This window comes from Lagopus muta, chromosome 1, assembly GCF_023343835.1.
Source record: "Lagopus muta isolate bLagMut1 chromosome 1, bLagMut1 primary, whole genome shotgun sequence".
Classification (NCBI taxonomy): domain Eukaryota; kingdom Metazoa; phylum Chordata; class Aves; order Galliformes; family Phasianidae; genus Lagopus; species Lagopus muta.
In genome coordinates this window covers 67,434,613-67,447,246 of record NC_064433.1, presented here as the reverse complement: position 1 = coordinate 67,447,246, position 12,634 = coordinate 67,434,613, and the positions used below count along the sequence as shown (strand labels likewise).

The window sequence follows — 12,634 nt, the reverse complement described above, 5'->3', positions numbered from 1 at the left end:
TTAACTGAACAATCAGTAAATAAATCCAGCACAACAAGATGCTCTAGTATACAATTTCCGTGTCTAGTACTGTAAACTACAAATTCCCAGTGACATCAATCTATGTCAATATTGACACGTTCCTGCTAAAAGATAAAATCCCACATACCTTCTATATGTTATATGCACTATGCTATATGAATCATGAACTCGAGTATTTTCTATTATTAATTTGCATCTTGTTACCATAGGGATGGTGGAAGTCATCCAAATAAAATATACCAGCAAAAAAATATCTTTCCATTTGTTTCACATAGGACACGTATAAAATTTAGCGGAACAGATCTCTTGGGTTGCCTGTCTTGTGTACAGTCCTTTAGGAAAATTATAATTAAGTTGAAATGCTTTACCAAAGCATTTTAAAACAAATAGCACAGAACAAAGGAACATCTGCAATGAATACAACTAAGTTATCCTTCTGATGTGATGCTGCATGCCAGAAAAAGTTCAGTACATGTATGTCAACTAACTCTTAGGAAGTCAGACCTGAAGTAGGGAAGGGGTAAACTGAGCATCATAAAAAAAAAGAGAAAGCCAAAACAACCCCTTGTACAGAATAGTATTGTTATGCACTGAAAGAGCAATGGAAGGATAGACTGGCTTTAAATGGAAAGAAATTTACATTCAAAGAGATGTAGATGTTTGTTCATATAGTGCAGCATATACTAACAACGATACACAATACACTTAGGTAAATAAATATTTCATTCATAGCTTTAGCCAGTAACTCTAATAGATTAACAGAACAATGGACTCTATCTATTTTTCCAGAAGACCACTGAAGTACCTTCTAAGTAAAATTTTTAAACATTCGAGAACTAGGAACACACAGCACACACCTTTAAAGGGGTCTTCAGGGACACAAAGATTAAAGCAGAGAAAAAACGTTTGAGAAAAAGCAAGAACTGGTGTTTAACTTGGGCTGTCAATCTGAACTCAAGCAGGTAAGAAACACTTTTACTCTTTGATGACCACTTATCTTGCCTTATCTTTTAAGGCAATACAAAGTTCAGAAGAGTCCTTATTATGTGAATCACATTCATCAAATTAAGCATACCATATAGTTTCAGCAAAGATCCTAGTAACTGAATAGTGACCGCAGTCCTCTTAGCTTCAGAAAATGGCCCTTTGACGCTTGAAGTGATGTCCCAGTAACTAAGGTTGGCATTTCTGCTGCTTTCATGGGTCTTACAATATAAATTTTAATAGCTGCCATGAAACTGGCAATACCTAACACATTCTCTCACAAAAACGTGCCAGAGTAACTGGCCTAAGCATGGGCTTTTTTGACAGTAACCTCTCAGTTTTTCACAGACGGTGATATACTCACATTGCTGCAGTTTACGGTTAAAGCTGGAGACGGTGACTTTCTCAAGAGATGCGATGGACTTAACTCCCCAGGTGGTGAAGAATGTAACCTAAAATTATATGTACATGATTTACCAATTTACCAAGTCACACTGATCATGAAATGAAAAACAGCCTGCTGCAGAACCCGCCAGATCTGTCCTCGCCAGTGATGAAATATGAGCCAGCTAAACCGAGACGTTGTCCTAAATTCTCCTGAAGACTCTAGATTCTCTTGCTCTAGTTTTGATAATGCAAAAAGCATGAGAGATGATTAAAGTCCACTGGTCTTACTTGAGCATGCTTGTCTTTTTTCTTCAGTCATCAACACTGACAAGACCAGAGAGTACAAGGTTTCATTTATGCATACTGGAATAAATAAGTATTTTTTAAATACCCCAAATATAGACAACGTAAGCAAGTTCTGCTAAATGGTGGAGGGAAAACTAACAACACATCCTCTCATCCTCCCTTACCAAACATGCCAGACATGAATATAACATTGGAAATGTTGTACCAGGGCCTTTTGGGTCTTTGTTCCCATCTCCACCTGCTCTTCCTGACTCCCAAGGGACAAGGCTATAGAAGTGCAGCACTCTGAATGCTCCAATTTACATCACATCCTCAGTGGTAAAGGAAGAAAGGTGGGAAACAAGTGAATAAACAGCCTACCTAAAGCAAGTGTAGTTGCTTGAGCAGAATATTTATTAGTCCCCTGCATTCCAAAATCCAGTGCAATTTGGTAAGCTGCACTGATGTCTCTAAATCCAGATTGAATAACTTTTAGTATTGCTGTAACTAAAGTGATCATTCCTCAGACACTAAACCAATTTAAATATGCTCATAAATAGAGGTGTAGATATAGCTCTGATACTCTTTTTAACTTGGTCATGCTTAATGCACAGTTCTGAAGTCATCTGTGTCTCATGGACATTAAAAAATGAGAGAGGAAATTCAGGTATTATACGCATTCTATCGGATTATGTCTGTAGTCACATAATTACTTAATAAAAAAGAGCTGGAGTGAACTTCTTTTGTCTAGCTTTGTTCACGTGGTTGAGCATTTTCAAAAGTCAGGGGATCTAAATCAAGAATATCTAATGTTAGAAGCTCTAGAATAAGCGTCAAGATAAGCTCTATGCTCAGGCCTGGACATTTACCATCAGAGATGAGTACTTCTGCCAATTTGGTCCTCAAAAAATTGGCTCTTTGTCTTTAGAAATGGTACTGATGGGAAGACGTTAAGAATGGTATTACTAAAGTGTAATGTTTTCTCTTTGATGCCAAAGGTATCAAATGGAATTTTTTGTCAGTACTCTTCCTCCTCCTTCATGGATAATGTCAGTAACCTATCAACACGCTGCAGATGTATTTTTTTTGTTTTAATAGCAATCCTTTCATCCTATCACTTCTGATGCAATTATTCCTTCATTTCATTCAAAAGGAACGGTGCAATTTGGCTGTTCTAGAAAAGAGACATGACTTCATTGCTGGAAAGGGATTCCAAACTACGGGAAACAGAGTCAAAAAAATCGACCACTATGACTCATCACATTTTTAAGCTCTGGCCATGGTTTTCACTGTTTCAGACAAAATACTGTGTTTTGATGAAAAGACAGCTGAGAAGAGAATCACGTTACGAGGAGATAGTACTGCAATTGTAATCATGCAATTCAGTGTGCAGCAGAGCCAACTACGCCTAAACAATCTGACAGCCTTTTGCAGTAAGGTGACTAGCTTGGTGGAATAAAGGCATTACTAGTGGAAGATTTGACTTCAGTGAATTTTTAACACTGCCTCCCATAGCATTCTCACAGACAAGCTGACAAGTTGGACATCTACTAAAGTCTAAGATGGCTTGGCTTGCTATTTTGCAAACTGTGGCTTATTAAACTACTCCTTACAGCTCTACCACAGTTTGCAAAACTGGTATACTTCTTACTGGGAGTTTTAATATTATTGCAGTCCTTAGGCATGGTTGCAAATGTGCTGCTGGAAAAAATTACATGGGATCTTGGAATACATTGCATTTGAAAATATAAACAACTTCTTTTTTCTTTACCTGGACCTGGGAATAAATGACCTAAAGTCAGAGGGATGGCTTCGTTAGCCAAAGCTACCATTTGGATGACTGGTTCTATCTTGATAAGATGATTGTTCTGTTATGCTAGATCTGACCTAGACAAAAGTGGTTGGAACCTCTGATGAAGCCTTGATTCCTGAAAGAGCTGTGCATGTGGATCCCCAAAACCCTGGAATTAGCTGGCTCAAAGACTTTCTAACAATGTTCTTAAATAACAAGTGCTGATATAGTGCAAATTGATATTAAAACCTCTTTGTCTATAAACAAAACCTGGCACCAAAGTGGATGCAAAATACAAAAGATACAGAATATATTCACATTAAAATTGTGTTTCTTCCTTTGTAATTTATTTGGTAAGCTGTGAAACAAGTTAGTTTTAAAAGGCTGAGTCTTTAATTAACAGCTTGAATCTGGCATGAATTTCAATTTAAAATGGTGCAGTCATATTTTTTTAAATCTACAGCTGGCAACAGGGGAGCAATTGAGCTATTACTTTGGTCTGTGTTCAGGACAATCAGGAAGGGACAAAACAGGCTATGAAAGCACTTTACTTTTTCAAGGAAATCTGTTTGCAGAGTGAATCTATCAGAAAAATATAAGCACCACTCACAGGTAAATAAATTTCCATTCCCTAATGTTTTATCTACTCACTTCAATTTCAAACAAAGGAGCATTACAGTAATACTTCTGAAGATGTAATTACATAATTCTTCCATTATTGCATCTCTGGAACAAAATTATTTATCAAGACCAGTGATGTATATATGGCCACACATGAGATCTACGTTAGCTTATAATTTTTATCATACAATGCCACTGCTCAACCAAAACATATTTAATGTATGCAATAAAAATGAAACTTGAACAGTCCCCATATAAACACATATCCCCCTTCTCCATCTTTACTTAAAGTCCTACCTAAAAAAAAACCAAACCTAAAATATGATATTAACTGTTTATTACCTTTGTAATTCTAATATTTCATTTGCAATTTCAGTTCCTATACTTCCAGCACCAAGAACTGTTCCAGAGGACATTCCAGGTACACTCACTAAAGACTGTTTTACAGCACCTACAGTTAATAAAATAAAATCTTAAGTTTGTAGCAGGTTCATTATTCAGTGAGGAACAATCACCTTGAGGATTCATTTTAAAGCAGTTTTTGTTCTACTCTCTTACTGTCAGAAATAAAATTCTATAGAACAGCAACCCTATAGGAATCGTTATCTTATTTGAAATACAAAGATAAGTGAATAAAATTAATTTGAAAACTGATGAACTTCAGCAATGTAATTACTAGCTTTAATCATTATCACCTCTATACTCAGACAATTCAAAAAGAATGAGGAAAAAAATACTGGATTTTCACAAACTTTATACTTCAAAAGCAAATATTAAAAAATAAAACTTTATAGCAAGATAAAAGAAAACCACATAGATATCAGAACTTATGCACAGCAGAGAATTGTTAACAATATATATATATTTATGTTACCCTTTATTCTGTAGCTAAACTCAGTGCACCTGTATTTCTGCAGAAAACCAGAAAAAGCATGAAGAGACTGTGATAGAAGCATTGCGTCCTATCAAGCAAAAACCAAGTCAAGTCAGGAGTTACTAGAGAAAAAAAGATATGCTGCAAGCCTTTCTGATCACAGTTACGTGAATTACATGAATTAGAATGCTGTAACTAAATGGAATTACTTTTAAAATTACCTCATTAGAATTACCTTTAACATTATTTTCCTTTGTACAATAACTTAACAAGAAAAAAAATCCTGGATTGACTAAACCTAAAGTTTCATGGATTGATCAGGAGATACAACTACGATAACTTTAAGAAGAAACACTTGCCTTCTGCAGGCTGGGAACCATAGGAGACCTGTTCTTCAGCGGACTCATTGTGACCTCTAAGATTTAAATAAAAAAGCATCAAACAAACAAATCAGAAACATTTTCAATGGTAAAATCCATTGTATTTCTATTTTATTACAGTCAGTGCTTTACAAAGAAGATCTAACATGCTGAATCTAGTAACAAAATGAGATATTCCTTACACATCTCAATGTTAAATCCTTTCTACTTTTATCTCTGAAGCACTGAATTAAATGCTCATTTACACTCACTCCCAAAATCAATAACTAAGGCCAATATAGTTGTCTATGTCACATGATGAGAATAAGACTGCCATTTCTACTTATGGGAGGGAGAGCCATTAATCAGAAACAGCTGCTAATAGAACAAATCAGCAGCTACTTTCTGCTAGCAGCTGCTGCCTACCTCCCCTCCTCTAGCTGCAGATGCCTGGATCTCCAGGGCAGGCAAAAGTGGCCTTTGCCTGTTGGCAGCACAGACTGCTTTAACTGCTTGTCTTTGTCTTGTTGGGGAAAAAGGACAAGGGCAAAATAGACGTGCGATGTTGGCTTAAGACTCAAACCAACTACAGAGTGGGTAAAGGCCCCCAGACAACTTTGTCTGCTGGAAAAAAAAAAAAAATCACCTTCCTCCCCCTCCAAAAACCAAAGTTGTTGAGAAAGATGCTCAGTATCTTTGGAACAATCCAAGTTATCATTCCATTGCAAGGCACAAGGAATAAAATGTAACAAAATAAGAATGAAACACACACTCCAACAGTTCATTTAATGTCTTGTGGGCAGCTGCCTTGCAATTTGGAGAGCATCTTTTTGTCCTGCCTTACATTTCCTACGATCTATCAATTATGCTTCTCCTTAGTCTAACACACGCAGACTTAAAAGCTCCGAAGGACAAAAAAAAAAAAAAAAAAAAAAAGCCACTTTTCCATTTATTTGTACTTATTTTCCTAAAAGATATTTCTTCCTTTAATAAGAAACTCTTTCCTCTAACTTTTCAACTGGTATACTGCACAGTTTTCATAGTTCAATCCATGACCTGAGGCTGAAATCAAAATCAACTGGTGCAAATCAAATGTCAAATGTTCTTCCACGTTAATCAACCTCTTTACGCACTGTTGGTATTTCCTAATCCTGTTCTGCTTCTTAAATAGGTTGTTTTCTATTAATGCTAACTGTAATTAAGACAAAAACTAACATAGGGGATCACATAATGAATTACTTACAATACTACAGTGTTGTTTGATACAATGTACTCCAGTTCTTTGGTCCACGGATTCATGAAACTAAACCATTGACTCTTTAAAGTAATAAAACTTCCATCTTTTGCTCTAAATTTGTAGGAATTTGTAAATACTTTTTCTTTATTCTGCAACACTAGATAAGAAAGAGGAATTACAATCACTATATTCATACTTCCAAGGACACAGTTGAGCTAAAAAAAAAAAAAAAAAAAAAAAACAAATCTGTTTTGTGGTACCATAAAATGTTTTCGATGACCAGAAGTTCAAACTAAATGCCAGAAAAATGTTCAAGATAAGACCTTTATAAAATTAAACTACTGTTTTAACAGTGCTACTAATCTTAAATGAGAGCCCATGTACTAAGTTTCTGCAGACAACTAATAGGGAGACTCTTGATTTGGTGACCTTTCATCAATGGTGTCTTCAATTACGCTATTAGGCATGTTTGGTCTTCAGGACTCCTTTATTCTTATAAAGAAAATTGAAGCACAGAGTTGAAAGAGGCATTATTGCCCAGCAATTAAAGCACTGCACCAAGATCCAAGACAACAGAGGACAAGGATCTTGTCTTGACAAGATCCTTGACAACAGAGAAGGAAACTCCCTGGTTTTAAAGCACACTTGACGAAGGCATGTCTTAACATAGACACAGAAAGGGACAATGCTAAGATTGTCTAACTTCATTAATTCCCAGCTTCTGATTTTTTGATTTGCACTGTTTTCACACAGCAATTACATGTAGTTGTACATAGCCGGGGAGAACCAATCATTTTATACCTTCTTTATGTTTTTCAGCTAGATGATTGTGATCATCTTGATGGCAGTACTCGTAACAAGAAGTTCCTAGAAGCTCTTGTGGCAGATACCCTAAAATTGCTGTTGCACTGTTAGAAATAAAAAAAAAAAAATGAACTGCGGTGGATTCAAACAATTGTAATGCTTGCTTTCTTAAGTATCAGATAAGGCACAAAATGAATATCTAAAGAAATAGATGCTTACGTTCGTGTCTGGGAAAACGGCATTAGCATAGCTCTAAAACAATAGCATATATCAACTGCAGTTTACCTTGGATCTGTTTGCAATGAATAATACAGGAGAACAAGATTGTGTAAGAGTATCAATTTAAAGACAAAATAACAGTGTTTAAATATGCAAACCATTTGTATGCACAATTTAAATGAACACAAAGTATATATGACTATCAGCTCTTCCAATTAGGCATTCAAAGTACCAAACCCACGTGATGAGTCATTTAAAAAATTAATAGTTAAATTTTGCTCTGCTATATTTAGGAATAAGTTTAAACTAACACTTGTAGATATGAGATGAGATGGCTGAAAGCAATAAAAGTCTTCCGGTGACAATAATGAAATTCAAAATGTGATGTGGTAACAGACTGTATGACAAACAAAAATCTATATTAGAAAAGTTCAGAAAATAGGAACTTGCCTTACAATTCCAGTGAAATAACTCTGTAACTCATTTAATATAACGTATTTGCTCCAAACATTACAATATAAATAAGCAGTCATTTTCGGTGAAGGGCTTATTACTTCTCTATCAGTGCAACCTACAAACAAATATAACTCATACGTATAGCTATGTCACTCTGACTTGAAATTTGTTATTATAAATATATAAGTATACAAGAGTACGTTACAATGCATTTTCAGCTTGGGAGCCTACACTTCCCTAAAGGACAAAGCACTTATTTTGCTACATTATATTTTACGTTTAGCAAACTGAAGTCCAAGGACTCAGATTCATGACAAGGCTCTTCATGTGTACAGCGTCTAGAAATTCTAACCTGCTTAAGAAATTGCAGTCCTTTCTGACAGAAAAGTTTACAAAACCTAACCAAGCCATGCCATTTTCTTTCCGTTAAAGAAGAAAACTCTTACCGCTGATCTACATAGACAAATTTTCCATCCATGGCAAATCGTGTAACAAATTCTGTCGCTTTGACTTTTATCTCTCCACTCTTTTGTGGAACGATGTAAGGATGTAACCTCCCAATTGCAACAAGACAGTTAAAGTTACTACTGTTCTTTTCTACATCATTTTCCTCTTCTACTCCCACCTCACTAGGAGGCCAGTTCTTCATATATCCAGTACAGTGAATGGTACAATACTTTCTGTGATCTAATAAAAAGAAAGAAATTAAGCAGCTATGGTTCAAAATATAATTTAAAAATATCTTTCACCATAAGACCAACAATCATATTTTATGCATTCTTACAACAACTGTAGAAGGCTATGGATAATGTTACAGTGTGTTTTTAAATCAATTTTTTACTACTTAAATTTGGCTTACCTGAATAGAGTGCTTCTAACCCTATGCAAGGTTTAAGAAGATAAAGTATAGGAGTTGACAGTGCAGTATCACAGGAAAAAAAACAACAAAACAACAGCATAGTAACCCACTGTTTCTCCTTCACATTTTCTTATGTGCTGTGCATCAAAATAAACTAAATAGGCATTCTGTAGCTTCCAAACCAGTTTATCTTATGCGAATACTATGATTTTAACATTTTTACTGCCATTACTAAAACAATCAACAAAGAGATCAAACCAAAATAACCCAGATTACTTTCTATTTATCTCAGACTTCTGAAGTCCTCAATTTTTACAAAAACACAAATACTACAGATATTTAAGTTAAGCATACACTATCATTCATTTCTGTGACTGGTAGAAACTTTTTGACTTCTACAATATCCCAATGACCTCAACATCCACAGAGATGTATCCTATAATCCCTATCTTCCCCCAAGCTTGGCAAAGTAATCTTAACATTTTACCAAATTATGATTTACACAGGTTTGACTGCATTAACTCTTAGCTATGGAAAACATCAATCAACTCTGTAAAATGAAAAGTTGAGTAATCCTACTGTGACTGCCAATTTTCCAAATTTTTAATGTGATCTCTCTGAATACTGCTTGCCTGAAAGCATGTTTCTAAGAGCTAAATTCTTATCTCACCCAGTTAGCTAACACATCAAGAGAGACAGAATTCCTCTGACTTACAACAACAGATCCATTTTAGAATGTATTCTTGTATGTCATATCTCAACAGCAGCAGGTTACATTGAAATAAAAGAAATAGGAAGATTCCTTCAAGATCAATAACAATTTCTGCAGGGATTTTTTTTTCTTTTTCTTTTTTTTCAAAAATCAATGCCAAGATATTAACCAAAAGCTGGAAATTACATTTGTAAAAAGATTAATTCACTGAAAACTTGACAAGAACATACTGGCATACCAAACTAAATTAAAACTATGAACTAAATTAAAGATATTGGAAAAAACACTGGAATTACACTGATAAATTAACTTTACTGTTAAAAAAATAATTTGTAAGTACACACAATACAAAATATAAATCAGATAAAGTTTTTACTTGCTTTTTTTTTCCTCCAAAACAGCAGATTTTGCAGGCCTTATTCATATAGTTATCTTCAAGACAAATGTTATTTAGTTTAACTCTTCTGATCTGCTCCAGTGCTTTCAAAAATTTGACTAGAACAGATCGTGTCTCCTAAACCAACAATGCAACCCAGGTTCCTTCCTCCCTTCCTCTTCTCAGGAGTGAATAGGGAGGAGAAAGAGGACAATTAGACTGTTTTTCAGAACAGGTCTGTAGTACACACTTCTCTACAGCTACTATGTGAAATCAGTGAAATTAGAAAGGTCACACTACTGGCTTGGAACATAAACATACTGAATTTCAAGACTGAAAGCCCCCATTTCAGCTACACTGTTTGAATACCTTTCTTCTTTGGGTTGGGTAAGCACTCCTTCTCTTCTTTGACTGTGGTCCTACTACATTTTATCCGACAGAAGAAGGAACGTCGAGCACCAGAATTCAGTCGAGCTGGTCCAGCTTGAAAATCTGTATGTACTTGCAAGCCAGCTTACAAAAATTTAGTAAAGTAGTTAAAGAAAACAAAAAAAATCCAAGAATAAAACTGTTGAGTCCAAGGTCTTCAGTTTCTCATATGTTCTCCTTACTGTTCAGTTACCTAAATTTTGTCCTTGCAATTACAAAAGAAAAAATGTCTAATAACTTTAAACAAGGCAAAGAAAACGTGGCTGCCACAGAGATTCCAAATTTTAAAAGAACTACAAAACTGAATTTAAGCTATACTTAACATTTTGAATCATACTGTAATAAATACACTTTACCAACTTTCAACTCCTGTTTGTACACAGAAGAAGTGCAAAGATGCCTATAAAAGCCAGCTATACAATAGTTATTAGCTGCAGAGTACATAATGCTTTTCTTATCAGAAATAACTGTAAATAGATTTGGTTAAATTAGAATCGACACTTAGCATTTTCAGAGAAGACAGTGATTCTTGATACTGTAGTATTTTATTCCATGCTCGACTACATCAGGTCTTTTGTATTGACAAGACCTATCAAATACAAGAAAAAAAAGTAGTATGCCTGGTAGGAAGAATGTCAGACTACAACTTGGTAAATGTTCAACAATGCTAAATTCAATCACTCTTATTACCTACAATAAGTTCTATTCTGTGCTACTTTTTAAACTGCAAGTGAATTATAAGCAGCAGATGAGCACTGAAACATGTTTTTTCATAGAAATTATATTTCAAGCTTGTACACCCATGCACACAATTATTTCCTACATAAGAACTGACTTCATTAACATCTTTTTTAAAAGAAAAAAGAAATCTGAGTGCGTTCAAATACGACTTACTTTTGCCATCTACCAGCTTTTCTCTGGGAGAGATATCTGAAGATGAAAGCTGTTCCTTAACCTTGGCAACATCTTTTGGATGCAAGTAATCAAACAAACTTTGTCCAATTAAACTGGCCTATTAAAAAAAACAAAAAAGAACCTCACTGTTTTACAACAGGACACTACATATTACAGACCTCAGAGAAACAACATTCTGCACTACTGGAAAAAAAAAAAAAAACAATACCTTGTAAAACACCACAGTTATTCTAAACTTTTATAGATCAATCTGCATTTATTTTTTCATTATTTATCATTATTTTTATCAAGCTACGTAGCAAAATATAGAATCTGTAACTTCCTTTTGAAAAAAATACTCAATTTAGTTGCGTATTCAAAAAGATTGAGTGTTGTTGACACAGAATGTTTTTTGTTTGTTTGTTTACTTAACACGATTCCCGATCCTTTAGAAAGGTTACGTGCACAGATTATTTTGGGGGTGGGGGGATAAGGGAAGAAATAGGAAGAAATTAATGGTACCTATGACTGAACTCTCATTTAGTAGGACAAAAGAGCATTGCTAATCAGGAGTTGTCTGGAAGCTGCACAGAGCTTTCACCTCTGCGCTTCTTAGTTGAAGATATTTACAGGGATCTCCTTAGCTGGGATCCTTTCAACCTGCTGATTCTGCTGATCCAGAGCTGGTCTGCTGCACTACTGTAAGCACTACTGTAAGCACCACTACCATCTTTTGAAACCGGAAGGAACTCTCAAAGAAGTCGGCAAGTTTTCTTTTCTCTTTTCCTTTCCTTTCCGATTCCCTACCTTCTACACAGCAGGTCAAATCAAAGGGTAGAAAGGAGCTGTGTTAATGATCAGTATTGTAGATTGAAACTGCAACTCAAATTGGACTCTTGACGCTTTCTATGTGATTGGTGCATAAAAGGGGAACGAACACCTCTCCAACAAACTAGAGTCAGAAATGGACATACTGCAAAGCTTCTAAGAAAGCAGGATAAACATTCAACCTCTTTCATTTACCCAGTCTCTATCTAACCCTAATGCAAAGGTTGCCTTTCTCTGGACACACTACAGGGCCTCAATGTCTTTCTTGTAGTGAGGGGCCCAAAAGTGAACACAGTACTCGAGGTCCGGCCTTACTAGAGCTGAGTATGGGGGATGATTCACCTCCCTGCTCCTGCTGGCTATACTAGTTATGATATAGGCCAGGATGCCATTGGCTTTCTTGGCCACCTGGGCACACTGCTTTATAACTGATTTACCTCAGGCTTAAAAAAAAAGAAAAGAAAATCACCATTTAAAGGAAATCTCTTAGGGATAAA

General features: G+C 35.3%; 1 protein-coding gene across 6 annotated transcripts in view; it reads right to left on the bottom strand.

Annotated features, from left to right (window-relative positions):
- ARNTL2 (aryl hydrocarbon receptor nuclear translocator like 2) overlaps positions 1-12,634 on the bottom strand; it is a 38,712-nt gene that overhangs the window by 2,946 nt on the left and 23,132 nt on the right. For 5 of the 6 annotated variants that reach the window (XM_048933503.1, XM_048933501.1, XM_048933504.1 and 2 more), the window contains 8 exons: positions 11,310-11,427; positions 10,356-10,499; positions 8,486-8,726; positions 7,362-7,468; positions 6,567-6,717; positions 5,324-5,379; positions 4,433-4,541; positions 1,370-1,457 (listed from right to left, as the gene is read on the bottom strand). In XM_048933503.1, coding sequence (XP_048789460.1) covers positions 1,370-1,457; positions 4,433-4,541; positions 5,324-5,379; positions 6,567-6,717; positions 7,362-7,468; positions 8,486-8,726; positions 10,356-10,499; positions 11,310-11,427 — 1,014 coding nt within the window. The remainder of the gene's footprint in view (positions 1-1,369; positions 1,458-4,432; positions 4,542-5,323; positions 5,380-6,566; positions 6,718-7,361; positions 7,469-8,485; positions 8,727-10,355; positions 10,500-11,309; positions 11,428-12,634) is intronic. The other variant, XM_048933502.1, reaches the window with a different exon arrangement.